The sequence below is a fragment of the Temnothorax americanus genome, unplaced genomic scaffold (genome assembly GCF_048541705.1).
Source record: "Temnothorax americanus isolate GAGA-0224 unplaced genomic scaffold, ASM4854170v1 Scaffold15, whole genome shotgun sequence".
Taxonomy (NCBI): domain Eukaryota; kingdom Metazoa; phylum Arthropoda; class Insecta; order Hymenoptera; family Formicidae; genus Temnothorax; species Temnothorax americanus.
Window position 1 is genome coordinate 3,152,850 of NW_027509286.1, and position 27,018 is coordinate 3,179,867.

Sequence of the window (27,018 nt, forward strand, 5' to 3'; positions counted from 1 at the left end):
AGGGTTCCAAGCCCATTAAAGCAAGTGATTATTTTTTTATTTAGCCGGGGAGTCGAAGTTGGCCGGCCTTGCAACGTGGGAGAAGCGGACGCGATTCCCGCCACCGCTGCGAGTCGATCCCTAGCACCGGGCATGCTTGAAACGCAGTGCCCGTACACTGCGTTTGACACAGGATATCTATTCACGAAAAACTTATTACCATTTATTTCTATTTTAATTTAACACGACTACTGGGGGCAAGTCTCGTCGAGACCGTGGACAGATTCGGACGTATTTTATCCTGAATAATTTTTGAAGATTACTGATGCAATCAGCGCCGAGTTTGGATTGAGTCTTTCGAGTCTGTACTTATTATTTTCGACTTGTTCTTGGTCGTTAAGTGTTCCCGAGGGGAATTAAGTGCCATAAAATTTACAAAGGAGAAGAAGAAGAAGTCTACTGGGGGCCTCTCTCGCATCGTGCACGCAGTGTCCGGACTATCCTAGAACCCGGGCGTGAAGATTCATTCTTTGACTTTTTCATATTTACTACGTGTTGGGGAGCAAACGGATTGACAGCCGAGAGCTCCTCAGATAATCATGTCTTTTCTTGGTCTCACAACTCACCATGGATTACAGGCTTTTAGATGTGCACTTAAATCGCTATTGACGTTATTTGGTTACTGCAGAGCGCGCCAGCCAGTCGACATCAGATCTTGCGACCGAGCCGTACTGAATCGGAACAGCCTTATTGTAACGTTTCAGCGAGACTACTGGGAGGTGGGCGCATGGCTTGACTGGGAGAGGCTATACATTCGCATTACCAGACTAGCGTAACTGACTCCTGATCCTAGACCTAAAGAGAGTCGTGCAGAGAATCATAGGCCTAACAGTGCGGGCACTGTTGTATTGTATCAGGAGAGTCAGAGTGCTTGCACCAGCGTAATTTTCGATTCTAACACGAACCCGGTATTTTTTTCGCGTTTTCTGCCACGATTCACAAAAAATAGTATAGCTCACAGGAAGTGAGAGTTTCTACTCTCGAATCATAGGGCTTAATGCATCGATTAAAAGACTAAAAAAACAAACAAAAAAAACAGACAAAGACAAAAAAAGCAAAAAAAGAAAAACTACGCCGTGACCATCTGTACTTGATGTATTAAATTATGCGTTTTACTTATTATTGATATTGTTTACGATAATCTTATCGTTGCATCTTTAATACGCGTTGTATATCGATGCTGCGTGATTTATATTAAAATTACTTTCATATAACGAACTTTTTTATCATTGCTATTTAACAGAAAAGCCTAGTCGTGGTTTTCATTAAACTCTAATAAACACTTAATGATTGTCTCAAACATGTACATAGACTACTAAGATTAAATGTAATCATAAGCCAAGTTTGTACACGCGACGTATAAAGATTTTCATTAAAATTCCTAAATGAGGTATGCGCCGGCGATAAAACGTTACACTAATGCGTGTCAGCCTTACTTTAGCAATACGGCGCGGCGCCAGGTATTGTTCCTTTGTCGACAACGTCAGCGACATCGTTAACGAATCGATAAGACTGGACCTCATTGTCGGGCGGAATAAAGCGCACCGGGATGCGCGTGTTACCGACGCGTTCATCTGTAGGAACGTCACGTGCCGCGTCCCACAAGAGCGAAATGTGTCAACGTCCGGCTATGTGTCGCGCCCGATGACAATCGCACTGGATTATACGCGACGAAAAACTATTTTGGCCGTGTCGTTCCTCGGTTGCAGCGCGCCAGCGTGATTTCGCTGATATACGCACGTTAGAGGGAAAAAGAGGACACAAGAGTGAGCGAAAAAGCGTTGATATTACAAAATCCCGTGCCATGGTTCGTGTCAGCATCTCGTTATGTATCCGACGTTTTTATACATATTGCATTACCGGTAATGTCGTTTATCGAACTACTGCAGACTTAAAATGTAATATACATTTTATGCAGTATGCAGCGGGTGGATATTTGGCAGAGACATTAAATATTCCGTTCCCTTTTAATACATTTTCAGGTTGCTCTTTGTCGTTACACGTTAATTACAAAATTAAAATATTGCTCATATAAAAGTATTTTTTGTTAATTTAAGCTGTGTGTAGGTTTCTATTCGTATATCAAGCGCGAGTACATTCCAGTGTGCGTACTTGACAGTTAAATACGCCGACCTGCACCACTCCTCGTAATGTTTAAGGTCCACTTTTCAAAAATATTGACACTCTTTTGTGCGACCCCTCTCTCAGACGGAGTACCACTAATTTAACTGTCTTCTATTCCTTAAACGCGCGGAGAGACGGCTCGCTCGTTCGCTGCTTCCTTTTTGATGTATTTACAAAAGAGGCGAGGCAACCGAAAGAGGGAAAGAAATCGCCCACCGCCATTGTGCCACCGTCTTTTCCACATCCGTTTGTAAGGGCGCCGGTGCGATACGCCATGCGGTGAGGGAAGAACGGCGACCCTCATCCCGTTGTTTTCGGCTCTAAATGGCAGCTCGCCAAGTGTGCTAACACCCTCTCGTGCACATGCAGGAGCGGCCCGTTTCCTCTCTTTCTCGCTACCCTTTCGCGACACGCACGCCAAGTCCCATTGAACGCTCACGCGCGTTGCACGCGGGATCCGCACACAATGCGCGCAAACACTTTGCATTCGTAAACATGCGTAAACAACGACGGCGGTTTCGCACCTAAGGTACAAACTTCGCTAAAAGTACACACATCGTCACTCGTCAAAGCAGCGCTTGCACGAAAGCACGATCCCCATTTCCCGATCGGTTCTCAACGGTTCACGATCGATCTCGTGAAAAAACTAAATTCTCCGTGGAAGAGTTTGTCTTACGACAATATTTCGTCTCTCGAGACGCGGCCTCGCCTGACGAAAAACTCGCGTGCCGGTAGTTATATTAAATACGTACTCACGTAACCGTCGAAATATCGATAGCATTCGACTTTGAATAAATGCGGCATGCGGCAAACTTAATATTTAGCGACAAACACTCAGTATCGAAGTTTCAATGACACAATATTTCAGTGGAAGTTTACTTCAACCGCGGACCTTTGACGAAATTGAAGTAAATAAGCGGGACTCTACTATCTGCAATAAGATATCATCATCATGAATAACTGTAAATTGCTTATTTTTTAACGAGCTGCCAAACATTTGACACAAACAGATGTTTAGTTGTTTAAATCTCGAACTTTGCACACATAAATCTGTGTCTAATTTATATTATTATCTGAAGAAACGAGGGAGTGATATAATCACTAATGCGAGCAAGTACTTCGAAAAGACGGAAAGCCATCAGACTATCCACCGGTGAAAGTCCGGTGCTCTACGCCAAGTATAATTCCTCGCACACCTTTCATCAGGTTAGCTACATGCAGCTTCGAGGCGGAATGGCAGCTAAATGGTATCTCTAGGGGGCTAAGATGTAATTCGATTTTTAATTGGTTTTTGCGCGCGGCGGATTTCGCCCAGGGCGTTATGAAGTTTCGCGAACGGGCGACGAAGTTCGCGCGATATCCGAAGTCCGGCACTTTCTTTCTAACTCGCGATATTTCCAGACACGATCAACCGGATTAAAGAACTCCATCGAAGGCGTTATTAAGGGTTAGGTCCTCTGTCTATCGGTCGTGGGGGGGAACTATTTCTACCGCGACAACCGATTAAAACTTCATGTTTATTAAGATCGCATTAAACTTTTAGCCGATTCATCTCGCAGACGAGGGGGATTCCCCGATACATATTTATCCAAATTGCTATCAATACTGAATTAATGTATTGTATATATATACAGAGAGCGTAATAGATCGACCATATTGTTATCACCACTTTTTATCATTTTAGCTACAATTCCATCTGTCCTTGCAGATTTTCTCAGTTTGTTTTTTGAGAGCAGTTTCGACTTCTGATCTTAAAATTCCGGGCTCTCGGTCGTCCATAGTGGGGCATGATTGAGAGTGTTCTTTTAACTGGTCCTCAAAGAGGGATTGGCAGTACTCCTCGCCTTTTCAGAATTTTGGAATTGTCCGTCAAGACTTATCCTTGTTCGTCCTGTATGCGGTTTGAAGTCTCGGATTATTTACTTGATTTTATTGAATATATCTTTGGTTTTATTTTTTTGGTAGTGATCTTCAATTTTTCTGCATATTTCTTCTATATAGTTCTTGTCTCTCTGGCACATCCTTCTGATTCGTTTGCATTGCTGGATAGTCTTGGCGTTTCTCTTCGCTGTTCAGGCCCTTTTGTTTTAATTTTCTTCTTTGTTCGATAGCATCCCACATATGTAATCCAAGGCTTTCTCTTTTGCGATTTCTGATCTTTGTCTGTATTTCCAGCGGCGTTTTCGATCTTTAATTTTATGTTTTATGTTTTTTTGTAAATGTTCTGATAGCCTGGTTTTGTATTCTGTATTTGTGTATAAGTGCTAACTGTATGAATAAGTTATGCGTTAAGAAAACAAATTATATTCTCCTGTCTGTTTTACGTAATAATTTAGACAGATATGTGTATTAGACGGACACTTATACGTAATTTTTATAAAAGGTACATATGTATGGAGAATGAAAATTGTAATGTCTTATTATTTCTTGGAATGATAACGTTCCCTTGGTCACCTGAATAGCAAACGAACAAGTCAGGCCCTTACTGACCATTCAGCATTATAAAGGGTGTTCAAATATTGATTCGACTGGCAATTATGAGTGGTTTTTCACCAGTCTCCGCGAGCATACCCTTCGGCCTTGTTTCCCGGGATCGCTTAATTACGGGATGTTTGCGTTTCTCAAAATTAAACTCCTGCCGGTCGAGATAGCGCATCGTGGCAGCCCTCAGGGTAGTCTAAACAAATTTGCGTGAAACGAGAGGGCGCGGGTCAATACCGATCGTGATTTTCCATTGGTTCGATACGACGACGTAAGCTTGTGCGCGCATCGCTCGATAAAGGCGGATTTACCATCTCGTTCTGTCGCTCCAATTCGACCCGTTATACCAGTACTCGAGATGTCTTTGAAAATCGCTGCAGAAAATTCGGGAAATCGTCTAGTGTGTGATTAGAATGCAGAAGCGTTCGCCGATGCGCGAAATATTTACAGATGGAGATGTTATTTCGAGAAATAGGATATATGCAAAGCGGAAGAGTAAATTTTTTTTTTTCCAAAAAATGGGATTTAGCAAAGAGAGAGAAAATATCTCACGAAACGATTTTTTTTATTCATAAAACGTCATCGTGCGCGAGCAGGCCGCCATTCGGATACATCGATCTCATCCCATCTGCTATGTCGGGTTACTTCTGTAACAAAGTAGCGAGGTGACAATTCCCCGCGTTTTCGCAATTACGGAAGTCGTTTAATAGCCCAGTTTCCAACAGTCTGGAAATTCGTTTCCGCTCGCGACGAAAGGAGTAGTCTCAAAGGAGGAAGTTATTGTCGGCGCGCTCAAGGGGTGCGGTTGAGAAACTTAACTTCCCATAGCGTATATCATGGGAAGCGAGAAAGACAGGGTGAAGTGGTGGCGGCAGGAAGAAACAGGACGGGGAAGTATGAGACGAGTTTCTTCGACGATCTCCCGCGGTTTATTTTCGCGGCGGTAAATTAACGGCTCGTGGCTAGGCTACCCCCGGGACTATTTCGCAAGCAGTAACAGCACCCGGTGATTCTACACCGAAATTAGCGAGAGATGAAACACTTGGACGAACGTGCGGCAAGTCGACAAACATTTTCTTCTTCTTTGTTAATTACAATTAAAGAATATCTAAGGAAAATGTAAAAATAAAAATAAAAATGCGCACATTCGTCAAAACATTTCGTACGACAAAATAGATATATTATCTATTTCATCTATTGTAATTTTTCTTATTTTTTCGGAATTCAAAAGTCACTCGTTAAAGGAAAACTACTGAGGTAAAAGAATTTTGCGCTTAATTAGTCTTGTCATATTCTCGCCGCGCGCAAGTTGGATGTAAATTTTCTATAGAAAATTTAAGCGTGAAATATAATTTGTTTTATAATCTATTCTTAAATACGTCGATATATAAATTGTTATATAATTACTATATATATTAAAACCTATATAACACTTTGTACGTGTATATCTCGCCGCTTTTTGCGTATATTTTTTATTTGTCCGCGAAAGATCTGGGTCGGCGTTAACGTAAGAATGATTGCAAATTGAAAGACAATAAAATATTCGGTGAATAGAGCTATAGTATTGCCGCGTCGCATTGTGGCTAAAAAACTACAGCGAAATGTACAAACGAGAAGTCACAAATCGCACGGTGAATGAGATCGGAAGCGAAAAATATAAGAAGATAGAATTGTGCGATAGAATTGTCTTGTCCTCGAATTTCTGCTTCGTGTAGATAACAAACTGTCGCGTTTGCTGTGACAGCGGCATTATCGACATTGTGATAAAAGCAAACTGCGTTAGTATACGTTATTCGCGAAGAGACCTGCTTTACAAAACTTCTCGCTTGTAACTGATTATATGGTTACAAGCACGGCCGTACTTGATGCTACGTCGATGATCACGACGCAGCACGAGGGTTAGTAATGGATTATTAAATCTCTCATATTAATTTATGACACAGTTCTGCAATGCCCCACGGCCTGTAAAGCTACGAAAACGTCGTTTTCCTTTTAACGGCTTTCTAGAGTCGACCGATATATAGTACGGCTAGTTATTATTAATAATACTGTTATCCAGTTCTCTGAGAGACTTAACATTAACATTGTTCTTTTATTGCGGTTATGTTGTAATATTTTTGCCATTTTGCATTCGATTTACGACATGAAATTGTAATTGTTACGGCTCGTCAAATTTCTCCATCCGTCATAAATTTTCACGACAATGAATTATTACACTCTGATCGTTCAACGTTCTTTACGTAAGTCACTTATGAAATCGTGAAACTCTTGTTGAGCGTTGGAGAAATTTTACAAACGTTGTCGGACTCAAATTTAACGTCGAATAACTTTAACGATCAATATGCAACATCGTAAACCCGATGGAAATCCCATAAACATTCAGTAAATTACGCAGTATTATTTCATGGCATGCTACGGATATATAATATTACTCGATATAATATTACCGTGAACTCGTATTACCGGAGCGACGTTTTGTAATTGACGGCGAAACACCCACGCAATCGTGGACTAATAAATCGAGAAATTTACGATAGATTAATTAGTCGCGGACTTACGACTAGTTTTCGTAAACAATTGCGAAACACAGAATCGCGCCGTAATGGATCGAATGTAAAGGCTTCGGACAAAAATGCGGAGAGAAGTCGAGCGAGGGAAAGAGGATGCTGCTTTAGAGCGGTCTGTTAAGCTGCCCACCATGGGTTATTCGATAACGCACAGCGACGAGCTGCTGCTCGTCGAAGGGACGAAGCGTCGAATCGGGATGGGTAATGCACGAATGCGAAGAAGGTTTATGGGCAATATGGTATATTTACGGTTGACGGGCAAAAGCCGTCGTATGGAGGCTAACAGAAGGAGATCGAGGTATCCTCCCCCCCCTCTCTCTCTCTCTCTCGCTCGCTTTTCCTTCTCCCGTCATTCCTGCGAGCCACGTCGAGTGAAAAGCTCGCGGATATTGACGAAGAAGGCTCCCACCACGTGCAATATTCTCCGGTGGATATTGACGCGGTGTCAGGCAAGGAACCAAGGAGCTGCGAGACGGCCGCGAGGATCTTACGACGACCGCGTGCTTCCTCTGGCCTTTCGTGAACCAGGGCGGTAATCGCATTAATATAAAGACGGTAAATCTTGATGCGCACAATGGCGCCCGATGCCGCCGCCTCGTGCCATACCAACAAAGACACGTTGCTTCCCGGCTGTTGTTGCTTACAATCTCACAATAGGGCACCGCGTTGTGTCATGGCGATCAACGAGATCGCAAGCGAGGTCGACTCGGTCGGCCATAATTTGTGTGAACCGACTTAGCGAGATCTTTTCAATCCTTGTGTGAACACAATTTTATTTTGGGAAACGTATTTCTAATTTTACAAAATATATATGCGTCAAAATTATATTAAAAAATCTGCCGATTTTTCTAATAACATACGAGACACATTTTATGCTAAATAAACGTCAACATAGCAATTAGTTTATAAAAATTCTTAAAATTTCCTTTCTTGTTTAAAATTTAATGTTGATTGACTTAGATTTACATCATTCTGCTTTTCGATAATGATGAAATCGGATTAACTTTACCAATATAATTACGGAAAAAAGTATACGTTCGAGGGTCAAAGATGTCCTATAACTTTGCATATATAGCTTTCGAATGATCCATTTGATTCTGATCTTGTTAGATTTTTGATAAAGTAAGATTGCAGCCAGAGGGAGCGGTTTGGTGGACGTGATAAGGATCCTTATCGTATTTTGCATGCTTTGCGTGACCGGGAGGGTGTGAGATCTAGTTTGACGATTCCTCAATGAAAAGTCCGTGATATTACGTGCAATTTAAGTAAATCTGTCACGCGAGTCGTTATGTATATCGCCCTTCTTTCGCCATTCACTCTCGGAATGTGTTTGCGTGCGTGATTTTGGCGCAATGCTGAGGTCAGAGCCGAATGTCGAAATTTTCAGTTTAAATGCATTATACAGTTGACAGATTTATACTTTTTCTCGGACGACGATTGATTGTGATGCTGTTTATCCAGCGTGTATCCAGTGTAAATCAAAATGATCTTCTGAAAATAGTATCTGTGAAGTAGTACCGATATCGTGGTTGTAGATACGTTTCTTCTAAGCTTTCTCACGTTATTTATAAGGCAAGACCATATCTACTAAAAAGTGGACCGAAAATATCTCAAAATGATTGTCTTTTTATGACTTCGGACCATTTTAAAAGTAAGGTACGTCGAAAAATCGACACAACTGGCGTGTATTACAAAAGTACGTATATGTTTTGGCGATAGATAAATTCAGTTAACGATAATTCTTTTAGATACTCAATTATGACTTATGACTTATTAATTTTTAATTGCTTACACTAAAAGAATAAGTAATTTTTGAAATTTAGTTCTATCTTCGCAGATTCGAAATTGATTATAAACTTTTTTCGTCGTGACCCAATGAGTCACGACGATCGAAAGTTATCGGCGATATTCTCGGTCACCCCTCGTTTTCCGTTATTCTTTTAACTTAACTTTTCTTATCGGATGACGCTATACCTATCCCCGAAAGGTGATGGAAGATTTGTCGGTAACGAGAAGGCTAAAAAAGGAACTCGGATCTTGGAGTTCTTAAGGAGACGCGAGGTCTCGTCATCTCCGTCGTTGTTGTCGTTTTCGTCTTCGTCGCCGTTGTCATCATCGTCGTCGAAGCGACGCACTGCGTTGTCCCTCCCCCTCAGCTTTCTCTCAAACCCACGACCTGCCATCTCCCAGGGGGAAAGGGAGGAACGACGATGGAGCTCTTCGTCCAATTATTTTTCCCTCGCTTCGAAACATTTCAACGCCACTTCAACGAACGAACTCGTTCTATTCTCGTTGCCGCGCAACCCTCTCCGCCACCCTCCGCCAGAACAGAACCCCGCGTCACTTCTTCCCCGGTTCGTGTTCGTCCCCTGTTGGAGTTACTCCCCCTCCTAGCTACGCGTACGCGATCCCAACTGGGCCACCCCTTAACGCGGAGTCCGCATTATTTCAATTGCGCGAACGGCAATAATTCATCGCGCTAAGAAGATTATAAAATGTTTATGAATAATGGAACAAAGTATATATTCCGAGCGGAGAGCCCTTCTATGTACCGCGAGACCCGGGAAGGTACGCTCTCGTCGAGGTAACACCGCTACGGTAAAACTAATGCAACCGCCCCCGTGCGGTAGCAACCGAGCCACGTGTACTCTGTGTTCGTCACGATTGCGCAACCGTGTGCCGTAAGCGCGATACGATTATTCAAACCGGCGAAACAATTCCGTGCATTAAGTCGTAATAACATTGCGCGCCGGTATTTTCGATCCTCTTTTGTCGCTAGGACTCGCAAAACGCGATATTTGGTACTCACAGCCCCGGCCGCGCTAACTATCGGGTGGCATTATGTAACATTTAACCACCCCCCAGGCACAAGAGAAGTACAATAGAGATCATGAGTTCGCGAGTTACTGCGCGAACAATGCAATTACGAGAAACATTATATCGTTCGCTTCAAGATCTCACCTTAAGGGATGCGGCGGATGCTAATTTACTCGGTTTTAACATCCAAGTACTAATATGATGTCTATCACTTTATGCAAACTTAAAGCTTCTGATGTGTCACATACAAACATATATTCGATTAGTGATCTCGCGCCAATTAAACGACGGAGTTTTAATCGAGAAGACAACTAAAAACAAGTGACATTTTCTGCAATTAGCAAGTTGCCCAGTGTTCTGTGTCAATATGTTCTTGCAGTCGATCCGTTAGTGTATGCGTTTCAATGACTACAAACGAGTATTTAGGGATTAAATACGAACGGCGGTTATGTAATCGGTTATTTTCTCAGCGCGTTTGTGTTAGTGCGGTGTATCGTCATGGCAATAGTTAGCGCCCTTTAAATCGTCGCTCCAATTCGGCGATTGTATCACCACGAGGGCGGCACGGCACTCGCATTCGCTCGAGCGAAATCATTTCCGATCATTTTCGATGGAGCTTCGTTTTTGACCGTGCGACGTAAAGAGATTGTGATGGCCGTGTTAACGATATCGCTGACGGGAAATATGACGAATCAATAATTTCCTCAGTCTAGCATTTTATGATGGGGCATTAAACGAGCGATGGTTATCGACGATTAATCGTTCGGCTGTCACTTGCACCGGCGCGTCCGCGCGCTCGGTATGTATCGTGCCTTAATACGCGCCGACAATTTGCGTTCTTTATCTTCGACACGCACATATGGAGCGTATGCCTCCATTATTGCAGAAACGGCCTATTACTGTCGCGGGGATTATAGGAAAAATATCCTGCGCTTTACGGGAATACCCTCATTATCGCGAGGCTATAAACTTGTCCATCCTCATTATCCTGCAGGACCGTGCAGTTATCAAGCAATAATTCCATTAATGATTCTACTTATTACGACACAATGCAAATTGTAGAATACAAAAACGTAACGTTTCTGCGCCGTATCTACAAAACAAATATTAAGTTTCGCGCTGGAAAAAAAAAAGACAATCGGAATCGTGCTAGAATCGCGTATTTGTATTATATCGAGATGACCGGCCATATTTATAGCGGTAAAACTACCATCTTCTTGGTGTAAGCATCGCCGCCACCTTCTGGCGCTACTCTACCCGGTGAAGGAGGGTGCTCTCGGGTGGAAGCTCTCAATATGTCCGACCTAATCCTCTCCCGGAGGACTCGGCGTCCCCTCTCGCGCTTTACTTTGCAATACGTACAAACATTTCGAGCCCAGCTGCGCCACGGGATTTAGGAGCTGAGCGATTAATAAATGCTCCGTACGACGAGCTGGCACCAGGACTCTCCGACAGCCACTCGACGAGGAGGCTGCCCGTGATTTACCGTCTGGACTCGCGTGTCTGCATCCAAACCCCTGCCGCTTCGTCTGGATTTTCGGTGATTTCGCGGCATCGTTATGATTTAGTGCCGCGCTCCGCTTGAAACATCGACGACGATCGGTCTTCTTCTTTCTACGTTTGGAAACTTGGGACAGCGTAAGACGTCGAAGCGACTAACGGACGAGTAAGTCGTAGTGCAGAAACTCACAATCTTCTTACATGCTTTCTTTAAAAAACACGCTGTTTTTATTTTGTTATAAATATATATTTAACGCTCAATTTGTATTAGAAAACTTTTATCATCATTGGGGGTCACATATCGGCTGGCGGAAGTTGTGCGAGTTACGTGTGTCAACGGGATATTCCGGCCGCGTGCGCTTACATTCCCGACGTGTAACTGATCCCTGCGCTTTACTGACGGATGATGCCGGAATAAGAGTTACCGAAACGATATCCTCCCCGCTGTAATTTCGGTGCCGCGTAGACTCGTAGCATGGCGATATGTATATATATATATATATATATATATATATATATATATACGGCCGTGTTCGTCGGAGCTTTGCCTGATCTCTCTATTACGGGTCGGATTAGCTAGTTATGAAACTCGACCGAGGCTTGGTGAGCGGTGATGAAGCGTGTTGGGAAAGTTTCCGCCGGGACGAGATCGGGGCGTGGGATATGCCGCGGTGGAGTTGCGCGGAATAAGCGATCAGGCCCTTTCCACGGCGAGCATATCCATCCCCGCCAAGTAACTTGGTTCTGATACCAATGTCCAAGGACGACTGTCGCGGTTGGAGTTGCGGCGGAATTATCTCTGGAAGATTCGCGCTCTAAGCGTTAGCTGAGAGAGAGAGAGAGAGAGAGAGAGAGAGAGAGAGAGAGAGAGAGAGAGAGAGAGAGAGAGAGAGAGAGAGAGAGAGAGAGAGAGAGAGAGAGAGAGAGAGAGAGAGAGAGAGAGAGAAAGAAAGAGAGCGAGGATAGAATTGGAATCATTTCCCGAACATTCGGGAGATTCGGAGAAATGAATGCAGCCGCGCGTGTGGTTAACGTCGGTTGACGGTCGTCTCCAATCGACCCTGCCTATACCGTGTCGGAAGGTCAACTTTGTAAAGCGGAGATTAAGCTTGAGATTGCATTCAGACCTCGCGTGCTTCATTTCGTCAAAGGTATTGTAATTGTCGGGGGCGACATACCTGAGATTCTCGGCGAGTAATCGCGAATGCATTCTACGTGATAAACCGACTACCGGTTGGAAACTGTCGTCGTAGCTGCGCGCCGCCCGCGTAATTTTAATTAAAGAGCTCGGAAAGCTGGCGCAACATCGTCCTGGCTTTCGGCAAAGAACCGGAGCTCTGACGCAACGGCAGAACGTAGAGGACGGGAGAGGCCGGGCGGGTGGGCTTGGTCTTTGCTGGAAGCGAAGGAGCACCAGACTTCGCACATTGTAAAGCTCTTCTCTCGCATACTACTTCCGTTACTTCTCCTCCCCGGCGCCCTCTCTCCCTTCGCCGCCCCGTTACTTTCTTCGTCGTCGCGAGCGAGCAGCGCCTACCTGCCAAAGACGATGGGCGCGCTGCGTTACGTCACCGACTGCGAATCAAAATCTTATTAACTGCTGAAAGTGAGTTTCACTTCAAAGTGGAATTTAATTACATTCGCGCCTGCCTACCCGCGCCCTTTCTATCCCGTTTCCTTATTTCTCCCAGTCGCCCCTCGGTTTGCCCTATCTCCTGTCTGCTCTCACTCTTTCCTTTCCCCTTTCTTCCTTTTCCCCTTTTCTCTTTCTCGCTAGTCTACGTTCTTGCTTTCCCATTTTCTTCGATCACTTCTTCCGTAGCTCGTTGCCTATTCCCTTCGCCCCCCCCTTCGTTGCTCACCGAGTAAGACGCATCGCGAGGTCTTCACTCTTGAATGAAAATATTTAAATTTCGCCGCCTCGTCCAGCGGAAATTATTGCTCTCGCCGCTTCGTCCGACTGCAGCTCCGCACCCACTTTTTGTCCGCCATTCTGCCAGTTATCCCCGCCCGAATTACATCCATCCCATGCCGCCTACCTACCTACCCTTCCGCGCTGTTTACAGCGCGAGCGGATATTCAAATGCCGTCGCGATTATATCCTTCCGCCTGGGCTTAGTCGTGCATCATCGTCAGGCGGTGAGCTGCCATCTCTTTTTTTTCTTTCTTGCAATGCCTGGTCGAGGCAATTGCCTTCTTTCCTTTGAGATAGTCGCCCTTCCTCCCTTTTGCTGCCTCATCTCGTGATTAATTTCGCGGAGTCCGTTTGCCCTTACCCCTCTGAAAAGCAGGTGCTCCGGAGAGTCTCTTTGCTCGCTTCATCGTTCGATGAAAACGCCTGAAGACACCGCGGATTATGAGCTTCGTGGCTCTCTCAGATAACTGATGTACAAAGTGTCCAAAAGGTTACTACACTCTATCTCTTTTTCATTTCTTTGATTATTTCAGAACTAATTTTTCTTTAACATGTCAAGGTTTTTTTTAATGTAATAAAGATGTAAAGATTCTTAAAATGTTAGCCTTCTCGGTACAGACAGATTCCATTTTTTGTCTAATTCAACACTGTTAAATATTAAAAAATGAAATTTTGTGAGTTAAAAATAACATTTTGTTTATTTTTAATTACCATGTGTCGAAATTTATTATAATATCTATTATTTTAACTGCATTGGTTTAGTTAAATTAACATTGTTCTAGTTGAATTAAACGACGTATTGAGTAGGAGCAGTGGCGACCTATAGGAATAGTTAAAAATGACTCGAATTGAATACAATTTACACTATGAATTTAACAATAAAATTCAACTTTATTTTAACAAATTTATAATTGATTGGTTGCAATTTAAACATTTAAAGTTAAACGTTAAAAGGAACTAAAACCTACAATGTGCATTTGCTACGTTCTGTACATTACGAAATTTGCTTTTATGCGCTAGTAGAAAAAAAAATGAAACAACAGCGTTGAAATAACGCAAGCTTTTGCTTCAGATTGTTATATTCGCTGATTTTTTTAAGAATTAAAATTGTATGAATTGAGTGGGAAAGGTGGTAAAATGCGCGGCGAAGACGTGAAACGATCGTGCTGTAAAGAGGGACGCGAATATCCCGCCCTGCGGCTAAAAATTGCACAGATACCCGTATTTTTATGGACAATGTGCCTATGCTTTTATCCCACGACATAAAAATATACGTGCACCACGTTACGGTACACTTAGTCTCTTCTAGAGAGGATACGTTTTCGTGCTTAATTCCTCAGGGACTCAAGCACGCTATTTTTAGATTCCTTTATCGACGATCTTTGAACTTTTTATGATAATAAATCGTGGTCGCAGTATTTGCAATTCTCACATGTTTTTACGAATTTTCTTCAAATTTCTATCGACGAATACAAAATTAAAGTAAAAAAAAAGGAGACGATACTTAAATCTATCTTGTAGTTATTCCTAGGAGATATTTATTTCAAGAAAGGTTGAGAAAATTGATTATTTGCATCTTGTTCGTATATACTAATGATTACTAATCATGCATTATCAAATATACTTATGTAAAAAACTGGCACTCACCTCTGCTGCTTCCGTCGGGTCCACGGAGGATGGTGCACTCCTCTATTGAACCGAAGGTAGTAAACAGCTGTCGCACATCGTCTTCAGTTTGTTGCTTGCTTAACATACCAACGAACAGCTTTCTGTCTGCGGGTTGACGACGGCGCGTTGCGAAATAGAGGGAACAGAGAAAAAAAAGAAAGAACAGCGTTAGTCAGTTCCGTATGCGGGCTTAAGGCGTTGTAGGCGTTAAAGAGAAGATCTTGCGGCTAACACCGAGAACGACAAAGTTACACGGTTACACCAGCATCCACCATCCTAAAGGGAGGGAGATAGGGATATATAGATTATATATATATATATATATATATATATATATATATATATATATATATACGGTACGGTATTTTCGACGCGTACAGTTACACTTGTCATTACGTCAACGTGTACATCTAATAGCACTGGAAACCGCGTATGCGTACGTGTGTGTACGGGTTATATGTATCTTCTGTGCGACAATAGTAACCGCGAACAACCACGAGAACAATTATCATAACCGATAACAATGTAACATACATACGTTACAGTGGAAACGATACTTTGAGGGGGACGGTAACGGAAATCGTAATAACAAGGATAAGAAAAATAATCCAACCAATGTTGATCTACGTTCGATATTATAATATATATCAAAACCGAAAACGAACGACAAACGAGATCGCGATAAAATCAGGTAGGGTATTAAGCGATCCAATTGTTGCTGACACTTCCGACGGTGATCCGTGTCGAGTTAATAATGTTTTTCCGTTTTTTTTTTTTTTTTTTTTTTTTTTTTACGGTTATAGAAACAATTTCGCTAAATTATTAATTATTTAGCGGACAGAAAACGTAATATATTTTCGAGATGGATCACCGTTACACAAAGTTTAACAATGAATATTTATTAGATTCTGCAGCTATTTCTAAGCTCTGCGCGGAAAGTTGAATGACAGGAAAAACGGGTAAACCGTACGAGGTGTTTCATGTTAAGTGAATGTTTTAAAGATTCTCTCACATCGATGGTATTCGGGTTTGATCGAATATTTTTCAAGATAGTAAAATCATTCCGATTTCCGTTTTGTTTGTTTTTGAGGTGGATGCTTAGAACAGTTCGACAAAAGATTTTAGTCAATTTCGCTTTTGAAAGTACTTTCAATTTTGTGTAAGTTAGATTTATCCTAAAATGGTTGTAGTAATTACGAGTTATAAGACAAATTTTGACAAATTAGCGACGTAAATTTGTTTAGAAATATCTGCACTGAATGTGTATCAGCGGGTGTATGTGTATGTGTGTGTGTGTGTGGTGTGTGTATCTTCGTATAATATCAAACAGTATAAAACACGATCATGGCTGTGCGAGATTCACAATTAGTGGGATAACACAGGAAAGAGAGTCCCAATCGAACTGGGAACGGAATGTAGCAGGTTGGAGAGAGGTGGTTCGGTCGACTGTTGAGAATTAGGGATGTCATATAAATTGTCATATATAGAATCAAATCTAGGTAATACAATAAGATAAATGTAGCTCACATATATTATATCATAATCAGAAAATATGTACAGAGATGATAAAAAACACATTGACAACGAACGAGACAACACATCCAACGAGCGAGCCACTATTATATGATCATAGCTGTAAAGAGCGGTATATATATGTATATATATAATATATATACATATATATATATATATATATATATATATATATATATATAATATGTACGATCAAGAGATGGTTTTGTCCATACGAATATGGATATGAGATTAGACAGGGGTTTCGGGAATGTAAGAGACGACGGAACTGTGGACTTAGAAACGTACAATAAACTCGGTACTCGGAGCAAAGGGTCGTTGCTGTCGTACGGTCGGTAGACGCTCTAAGACCGCGAATTCTCTCTCATATATATTCTGCATCACTCTCGGTCCATTGTGCCGGTCTGTAGAATTCTAAGAGCGTCCACGCCACGCACGCTTCGTCTTAACGAAGCTTCAATAGTGTGATGTAACGGCGGTGCGTAATAAACAGAGCAAAAAACACGAACGACAAGTTTACGGCTACAGGTTTCAGTCACGCATGTGGGTACGCACAACACTGTCTATAATACCTTCTGTAATGCGTAAAACGATGCGTATCGTGCCGGATGAGAAACGGATGAGAAGGGGGATATGGCGAGACTTGGCATAGAGGAGCCCAATATAACAATCGTTTTCATCGCGCGGATAAGTGGTGCGCGCTACCGGAAGAGCGTGCGAGTTATTACGATTGAATTTTTAGCTCGAGAGCGCATCTCGAGAATTTTGTTAGCGAAGAGATTTTGACATTTCGGAATTGTGTTTCGGGGTGAACGAGCTTTCGAATTTCGAGCCAATTGTTTGTGCCAATCCAGAACCAAAAAGTCCACGGACGTACATACGAATCCCATATCTTAAACATACGCGAGAGTCCTAATGAGTCGCGCGTGTGTGTCGAAAGCTCCGGAGAAATTCGAGACCTTTTTGCGAAAGAATTTGGACAAGCACCGTGCACTTTGTGCAAATTTAGCCTCTCCGGCGGATAGATATGTACCGGCTGCGCTAAGTCGGGCTAAAGGATAGTGGTTCGTGAGGGAATGTTGGAGTTCGGTGGTTCAAACACTAGCGAGCGGCAAAATGAACTTTGCGGCGGGCTGTGCTGGCTGAATCAGCGGTGTTGGCGTGATGTTAGCGGGAGAGAAGTTGGGGGGGGCTGGGTTAGTTGGACCCGTTTCTTTTTTCCTTATTCATTTTGTTCTCATTTCATCGAGGGGGGAAGTTCTCTTTCTGCCAATTTGCGGAGAAGAAGAATAGAGGTACTGGAAGGAAGCTAGCTATCTCCTGGAAGTCGAAGTTACCTTCAGCGGCCGAAACCGGTGCTTCCTACTTCCAGAAGATGGCACAGGCGCTCCCGTCGTCCATCATGCACTCTGGAATACAGAACAGAAACAAAGAAATGGCATTGGACCCAAAAAATACACCATTCGTCGTCTATATGAATCCTTGCTAGATTCAATTCGATCTTAGTCTCTCGCCCAATTGCGAATCGTACCCTTCCCATACTCGTACAGTACAGGACATTTCTTTCGATCGGATCTTCTGCGTGATGAATACGATACGACCTATCAGATTATAAAAAAAATTTATGATAAGTAATAAGAATGCCAAAGAATTGGATGTGCCTTTTAAAAGATATCGCTGCGTTGAGCGAAAATTTCTCTTGCAAATTTATTTTATATTCAAATTGATCGTTATTACTAATCGGTTTTCAGGTACTACACCGAATTCATTTACATAGCAACGATTAAGTCCCATTAAAATGTATATTCCGTTTGATTATTGTTAAATATCAAGTATAGGTATTTATCATTTTAACAATACAATTAGATGTAATTATAGCAACCTAATTTTCATAATATAATATTGGTCATGGGCATAATGCAATCAGTTTACTAATCGCAGGAATTAAACTATCACGAAATATCAATAGCACCGCGCGGTAACAAGATTCGAAACTTATATTATGCTATTTGCGGTAATGAAACTCACTCAGATAATTTCCATAAACACTTCAATACGTTGATTTTAACTAATTGAGAAATATCTCGCAAGGGTCCATATTAAAATTGATGAATATGAACTTATTTTAGATTTTTCCAAACGATTTCATTCTTTTGTCTTTATTGTCGTTAAATTAAATAAGAGACGACACCTTTATTTAATTTGCCGGGCATTGCTCGACGTTCGAGCAAAAAGCACCGGGGGGGGGGGGGGTTCATGTTTTTCCAGTTAGATCTCGGACCACGGCTGCATCTCGGATTGCGACGCTCTGTTTTCGATCTACCGCATTTCCCGCGTGAATGAGCTTAATGACGCGTTTCGCGAGGGGGTTATGGAGACGCAAAATTGGCGAGTCGAGTTAAAGGTCGTTGTCGCGGATGCTAGACGAGAGCTCATTCCGTGAGATGCCTCGGCTCGCGCCTTCCAGCCGGGCTCCGGGGCACATTTAAGGATTTGTCTCGGGAAATTAGATTCTCGCCTGACTTGCAGCCTCGTTGCATCCCCGCTTTCCGCAGATTCTTCCCTCCCTCTCTCTTTTCACCCCCGGCAATCCCTATACCGCCTACACCCGTCTCGATTCCCTTCGGCGTATCAACGCCTCGTCGTTCTCCTCGTCGGAGAATATCCCGTCTGTCCTTAGCCCCGGGTACTTTTCGCCGGGAGTTCGCTCTTATTGTCGCGTCAGGATACCGTGGGGACCAAAAATTGGACCTTTGTCGCCGGAGCTAAGTGTTAACGTGTCATTCGCGTCCTCTTTTCTTCGACTCCCCGAGCGGAAGCGCAAGAGGAATTAACTCTTTGGAAATTATCGTCTCGCTGGACAACGAGAACAAAGCGAAACGTTTTGTACGATACGATGCGGCTCGACGCGGATGATACCCAAATTTCGCGTTTTATATGATAATGAATATTTTTCTGGATTATTATGGACCTGTCAAATGTCAGTTGAATTGTTGGTAATTACTGCGTTTGTTGCAGTGAGCAATTAGCAAATCAGAATGTTGTAAAAGAAATGTATTTGTTAGCTAGTCTTCTATTATTCTACTTTTCAAAAAATTAAATCAATATTTTAAATAATACTAAGAGATAGATCTAATTAAATCTCTAAAATTATACTAAATTTAATTTTAATATGTTTCTCTTTTTTTGAATATATTAAATATTCTTATAAATTTTCATTATTTAGAAATTGAAGAGAAAATAGTTACAATTAAAACTGTCACTAAAATAAGATAAAGTTAAACTACGAACAGCAAAATACATTTTTTCTCTATGAATTTCTGTCCAAAAAAATATTCAATATCTATATGAAATATTCAAATAAATACTACAGCAAACAAGAGTGTTTCATAAGTGCTTTTATAATTTTTATATTTTTCTGACACGTTGTTCGTAACTGAACCATCAGAACTAACTTTGCGGAATACTTCGTCACGCCATAAAATGAATATTGTGTCTGGCTCCGGGGTTGTCCCAGGGCTGGCACAAGGGTTCGTTGTTCTGCGAGGAGAGAAAAGATGAATCACATACTCGATTTTGAATTATTACTTTATTTTTCGTTATCGCGATTACAGTTGGACCTGATTGTTTTCTCGACTGCCTGATTGCCTCTTTCCACGAGGTTTATACAATGTGGTTCGGCAATTGTATAGGTTGCAGCGTCAGTACAACCTCAGAGTTTTCGGCAATGAGGTCGATTTTCACATCGGAGTTAATGTGTCAAAATTTTGAAGCTATTCGAAAATCAGGCCGATTACTAAATGGGGGCAAGCTGATTTCCGAATTTTTTTTGGGTGATGTCACGGCTCACAACACCCCTCCCCCATGGAAAAGAAAAAGAGGCAGACTGACCGTACTTTAAGTTCCCGCGAATCTGCACGAGGGCACAAATAAAACCGATAAACCCTTCCCCATTCATCTCATACATTATTATATTTTGATAAGATCCATTTTTATATTTTTGGCACAATTTGGCTCAAAGTAGAAAAATGTCATCATCAGTTGAGCACGCGATAAAGTTATCTCGATAATTGGAATATTTTATGTAGGACGTTATTTTGCAATTGGCTGCCTTTAGCTCTTTCATTTTTCAGGCGAGCTATACCGAAATATCATCGGTGAAAGTCGGATTTAAAAACCGGCTTGGGTGCTTATCTGAGACGAAAGTTTTTCTGAAGTAAATCTGCAAATCTACTGTCAGGTTAAAATTTAGGTCGCCTCTTTTTTCTTTTTGATAGAGTTTACAATTATTTCCGATTTACGCCGTGCTAATATAGATGTTCTGCTCGCTTCCTTTTTACTATCCATATAGTTATTCCTATGATTCCTAGCACGATTATAATTATAATAGAGTGCTACATATAGAAGAGATAAAGAAAGAGCGAGCGAGAGAGAAAGAGAGAGAGAGAGAGAGAGAGAGAGAGAGAGAGAGAGAGAGAGAGAGAGAGAGAGAGAGAGAGAGAGAGAGAGAGAGAGAGGGAGGGAGAGGGAGAGATGCACATATAGAAATGCGAAGGAAGAGATCGAGAGAGAGAGAGAGAGAGATCGCGCAGGGCATTAGACCGGGGATACGCGGAAGAAGGCACGGGGTACGGGGGGCGGAGAAAGGGAGTAGATGAGGGGGATCGTAATTCATATGCTAATCTGGAGGAGATGCCATTGTAATCTCCGGTCGCCTGCCTCCGTGCGGCCCCACAAAGCCTCGGCTTGACGCGGATGCAGGAGTGATCCTGAGCACGGTGCCGCTGCCGTTGCCGCTGCCGTTGCCGCTCCCGCCGTTGCTTCTGCGGCGCAGTATATACCTATGTAGACGCTGTATCCACGTAGTCGCAGAGAGTTCAATCGGGGGGGGGGGGGTACTGAACTTCGACAACACCGTCGAGCCGCCTCCACCCTCATTGGCATCACCGATGTCTATCCTTCGTTGCGTACGATCGTACAAGATGGTTTCCATTTTATCTTCGCGTCTCATTTTGTCCACCCCCCCAGATTACCCCTCGTTCTTAATAACCATCCAGGCGCGATTTTTGCGATCCTTTATGGCCGTTGACGTGACCGTCATCGGATTCCTCGGCGCGATACAGTTGTTAATGACGTCATGTAATTCGTTGGGATAACGCACGGGATCGTGGCAGATCCTCGGTCGCGTAATTACAGGTCCGATGTTGCGCGTAATCTGCTTTAGGATGTCAAAACCAATCCGTGTTCGCGCGCGCGTTTGACATCAACATCCATCGGAATTAAAACTATCTCGAAGACGTATTACGTTTTAATAACCTTTGGCATTTGCGCCTTGCAATCTTGAAATTAATGATATTATAGGATTATTATCCGGCAACAATCGGCGCGCCCACGCATTTAGGTCACTCGAATATCCTTCGTCAGTATTAATTCATTTTTCCCTCTGATCCGTATATAAATTCTATCTCGATCGAATAAATGGATTCTACGAATTTTGTTCTTGATCTGAAAACGGATTTAAATCGAATTGAATCACTTTAAGTTCTCCCAAGTAGGTCGAATATACCATAATCGTTTCTTGCCGACTTCGCGAACTATCACGTGAGAAACATTGTATTCTTAGTAAGCAAAATCGATGTAACTTTTTCACGACATATATTTCTGTTAAAAAGAACGAGGGAAGTGACGCCCCCATTGCTTTGTAGTCATAAAATGATAGTTTAAGATTATAGCGATGCTTATAATAGTTTCTTTCTTCTATCGAGAACGGTTTCATTGTTCCAAGGGACCGTTTCGTCTTTTTCCAGGTTAATGACTGTCCTTTACGTCTGCATTCCGCAGCTCCCGACATGCAGTTTAATTACATCATCTTATAGATTTTCTTCTGTAACTACTAGCATTCGAGCGCGGTAACTCCACAAAGTAACGTCCTATTAGTGATACAAAAGATAAATCAAGCTTTAATTGCAAGACGATACTCTAAAACGCTCGATTGCGGAAATGATGGCTTATCCCGCTGTATCGCTTCCTCTTATCGCGCGCCTCGAGAAATTTACACGCGCAAGATATCGCAAAGATATCGTGTTTGCGTGATAAATCCGCGAATTGTATGGCAAACCGCACAAACAGTCCGAAAGATATTTCATACTGAATTTGACTTTATCTTAAATTCTTGCTAACGTTTATATATAGATTTATCGTGTCAAAATGCGCGAACAATGACCATTCATAAACGCGCTATCTTCCGCACAAATATCGGCGCAATTTTACGACCGTAACTGGCATGAGCTATGCACTTATCCTTTCCGGTTCTTATCGCGGTGGTGTATCATCGGGGATACGTTTTACCTCGGAAAGGTCTTAGCGAAAACCATTCGAGTGAAGATTCTCCGACGAAGCTCCTTCCCGAAGCATTTTTCACGCACGTCGATGGTAAGACTTCGGCGCGCGCGATAGTAGCAGCCGAAGCAGCCGGAATTAAGTTTACAGCGACGAGAACAGATTTGAGAAATGCGTATCTCGCGTGGAAGTTGGCCCGCCGACTCAGGGTCGGTCGAAGTTTCTACGACTGGATAAGGGTGAGTGCTGCTGTACCGGAGCTGGTTGAGCAAGTAGATAAGTTTCGATCCCTCAGCGAGCCTTGCTCCCACCGCCATCACTCGCCCTACCGCTACTCTCTTCGTCGTAGAGAAACGTATCCTGGAATATCGGGATGAGGGAAAAAGGGGGGCCCACGGACGCCTTCTCGCGTCGCTGCCAAGTTCGGCCCGGCTGACGTGACATGGACTAGTCTTAAACCCGTCCGAGAGAAATTCTCGCGGATTATAAGAGTCCGTTTTCGTATTTCTTCTTACGAAGACGAACGACGGGGATGACGGGGGGGTCGTAAGGCAAGCGCGAACTGGCTCGCTGAATTTGTAACTGCAGTTTCATGATGTCACGGCTTACAACACACTTTCCTCCTTTATCTTGGTGTACTCCTTGCATTGAAGTCCTGCCTATCTTCGTCGGAAGGAAGGACTTCGGAGTAGTTGCCGGCTCGTCGGGAACGTTGTCCCCGGTGCGGCGCGGCGGGCTTTGCGAATGGTAACGAAGGGGGCCCTAACGTCTCTTAGCCTTCGGGAATTCCCGGACGAGCTTCTCCGCTATTTACATGCATCGGAAGCGACGCCGGGAGCTTCGGCGATGGCGCTCGCCGAACGGATGGAACAGTATCGATCGGTTACGACCCGCCTCCAAAGATAAATACCATATTTTTAATTAAATCGCGGCTCCGATGATACAAGCTGTATTTGCCGAGATGCTTTATAGAAATTAACGTATGAGCCGAATCGAAAACACGAGCGAATGGATGAATGGATAGATATGCGTCAGATACTATTTTACAATACTCGCAATCGCGCTGATTAGGGATCGCGCGTTTTTTTCCTTCAAATAATATTGGCCAAATTGTATATTTATATAATATATGAAATAGATCGACGGGACGAGACAATGGGTGCGTATGGTCACGCGATTTGGAGAAAACACGAGCGTGCATGGGCATGAGCGCGAGCGATGACTCATTAAAAACAATGGTCAATTGAGAATTTGTCTCTCGATTATCTGAAGCCTCGTCATATATGTATATATATACGTGGGTGCCCCGTTATCCTACCGTGACGCAAAATTTATGACCTGCGGCCACCGCGGCGATAAGCGTATGTCAACATGACGGCCATCGCCAGTTGTAAAATTCAACGTAATTAATAAAATTGGCTTTCGGCGCAAGGTGTGCACGGGGAAGATACGGCGCGGGTGCCGCGCCGCGCGAAGAGGATCCGCGCGCACGACAACTCTGTAGAGAGAACGAGCCGATGAATATCAGCGCGACTGGGCGGGTGGTACCGCGGTGTTACATTTTTTATCGTGTAGTCTATCGCGCCACCGGCGCGAGTATGAATTTTATAGGACGAACGTGTTATCGCGACTCACTATTACTGCGAATTATCTGTAGTTTATTACATAATAGTCTTTGTACGCGATTGATATGGAATATAATGTTGTTAAAGACACGTAGTACATATGCTGCGCGGAATAAAAATTGTTTCCCCATACTTATAACTAACACGAGAAGTATGTTTCCAGCATGAAACATTCACATAATTTCTAATTAATTTATAACGAACCGCATGTGTTCGTGAGATATTAATATTATTTGCCGTTGTGGATAATATCCAAAATATATATGTGAGTACGATCTCTTGCGACGTACCGAGTATTTTTACTTGTAAAAGTGGAAATATTGTGGCTAGTAAGAAATGGAAACGTTACTTTGACAGCGTTACGATTCTTTTAAATAATTGTTTAGCTAAATTTAATAGAATTTGGTAAGACTTTTGATATTTCTCGTCATAATTAAATTAGTAATATAATTTTTTCGATATCGAGATACATATTGGATCGATTGTTCTTACCTCCGCGGTTTTCACTGTCCGCTGGTTTCACTTGAATAGGACGGTTCATCTGCAACAAAAATAAAACGACACGTTAGTCTTCTCGCAATAAGGCGTCTCTGGTTCCTACGATATTTCTCATATTTACAAACAGTCGCGGGCTTTCGTCTTTCTATTTTTGCTTTTATCCTTATACTGAATGGATAGAAGTGGAACAAGAAGAACGAAAGCCCATGGACGACGAAGGACGAAACCGACATGCGGGAGGGAGGGGGTTGGGACAGGAATATCCAGTTTGCCGAGAAAGCGGAAGTATCGTTATTTGTCCGGCATGTATGCGCTCGTCTTTCGTGTCACTTCGGCCCCGTTCAAATACCATCAGTGGTTGCGAGAGCTTCCTCTGCCGTTGACAGTTCTGGCTGTCAGAGTGCGCGTGGGCTCGCGAGTAGAGCGCAGAGAGAGAGAGAGAGAGAGAGAGAGAGAGAGAGAGAGAGAGAGAGAGAGAGAGAGAGAGAGAGAGAGAGAGAGAGAGAGAGAGAGAGAGAGAGAGTCGGAGACGGGAACGAGATGGAACGAGTGACAGAAGCGCTCGAGAAAGGGCGAAGGACGAGGAGGAGAGTAGCCGGGTTTCTCATCCCATCGTTGTGGGTTACGAAAGCACAGAACTCGCCACTCGTCCTTCCGTCGCGGTCCTGCTAGAAGTCCTTTGGACCGCTGCGGATGGGTCGGGATCCCAACGAACAAATAACATTGTTTATTTCTCGGACGGGTCGCACCGCCGTAGCGCGTTCCAGTTCGCTCCTCGGGGGATGAGAATGCATGATTCATGACGTGGGGGACACAGGACCGTACTTCGATCCCAGTTTCCACTCCTCCCGCTTCTTGTTCCCGTCTCTCCGTCCCTCTTTCGTCCCGCTTTCATTCCTTCCATCGACTTCGCTCGGTCTTGAACTCTTTTGCACAATATACCCCTTTCCCACTCTCCCTCTTCTTTCTCACTTCCGTATCTCCGTTGGCGCAAATGCCGCTTGGTATTATCCTACTGCTGGCCTTGCAGATTCTTTCTCTCTGACCAATTTTCCTTCGAGGATCGCTGGACTGCCGCAGACGCAAAAGAGTCACAAGACCTTATGTTTTACTGGTGACACGATTTTACTTTTCAAACATCTGTAATACACGAACGCGCGTACATCCATGGCACCAAGAAAGAAATAACGTACATACGAGAGCATAGTCATTATCGAAATAAATTTACAAGAAAACTAAAGTTAGAGAATTGCAGTGTTACTTTACTATCAATTATATATTTTTTAATCGTAAAATTAAATTTCCATTAACATAAAACACGTATGACTTCGTTCGAGTGTAGACTGAAAAGGTGACAATATGTAACGGCATACTAAACTGGGAAATCTGATTTGTAACATATACAATTCTGTACTACGACCATCTGTCTTCTGTTTCTTTTATTTTTATTATACACTTCCATAAGAATCACGAAGGAAAGATATGCGGTGGGGTGAGAACGTGCTCGGCAACCCCGAAACTTTTTCTGCGCGCATGCATATCGGGCACAAAGAGGAGCGACGTTACGTCGGGGTTAGTCTACGATCACGTATAGACATTATACGTAGTGTATGTACGTCGAACGAGCGAGCATGGGGTGTTTTCCGGGTTCATGGAGCTCTTCTTCGAGATCGATATAACGCAACCATATCATGCCTGTGCACGTACCGCTGTCCCTCGTCGAGGAAATTTTCTAACGGCGTCGCATCATCGTATTCGTATAAGTGAGTCTTGAAAGGATAGAAAACGCGAGATTGAAGAGTCTGCGGAAGAAATAGAAAACACGAAAGATTGCACCACGTCTCTATACGAGCAATTAACTACGTCTCGTGGGATCAAACTCTGCGCTATCGATTAATCCAGCGATACACGA

At 43.0% G+C, this 27,018-nt stretch overlaps 1 protein-coding gene across 6 annotated transcripts in view; it reads right to left on the reverse strand.

The window, feature by feature from the left end:
- LOC143895228 (CUGBP Elav-like family member 4) overlaps positions 1–27,018 on the reverse strand; it is a 466,213-nt gene that overhangs the window by 81,065 nt on the left and 358,130 nt on the right. For 4 of the 6 annotated variants that reach the window (XM_077402210.1, XM_077402212.1, XM_077402213.1 and 1 more), the window contains 2 exons: positions 25,101–25,149; positions 15,091–15,216 (listed from right to left, as the gene is read on the reverse strand). In XM_077402210.1, coding sequence (XP_077258336.1) covers positions 15,091–15,216; positions 25,101–25,149 — 175 coding nt within the window. Of the gene's footprint in view, positions 1–15,090; positions 15,217–17,981; positions 18,054–25,100; positions 25,150–27,018 lie in introns of all 6 variants that reach the window. The other 2 variants (XM_077402214.1, XM_077402215.1) reach the window with 1 other exon arrangement.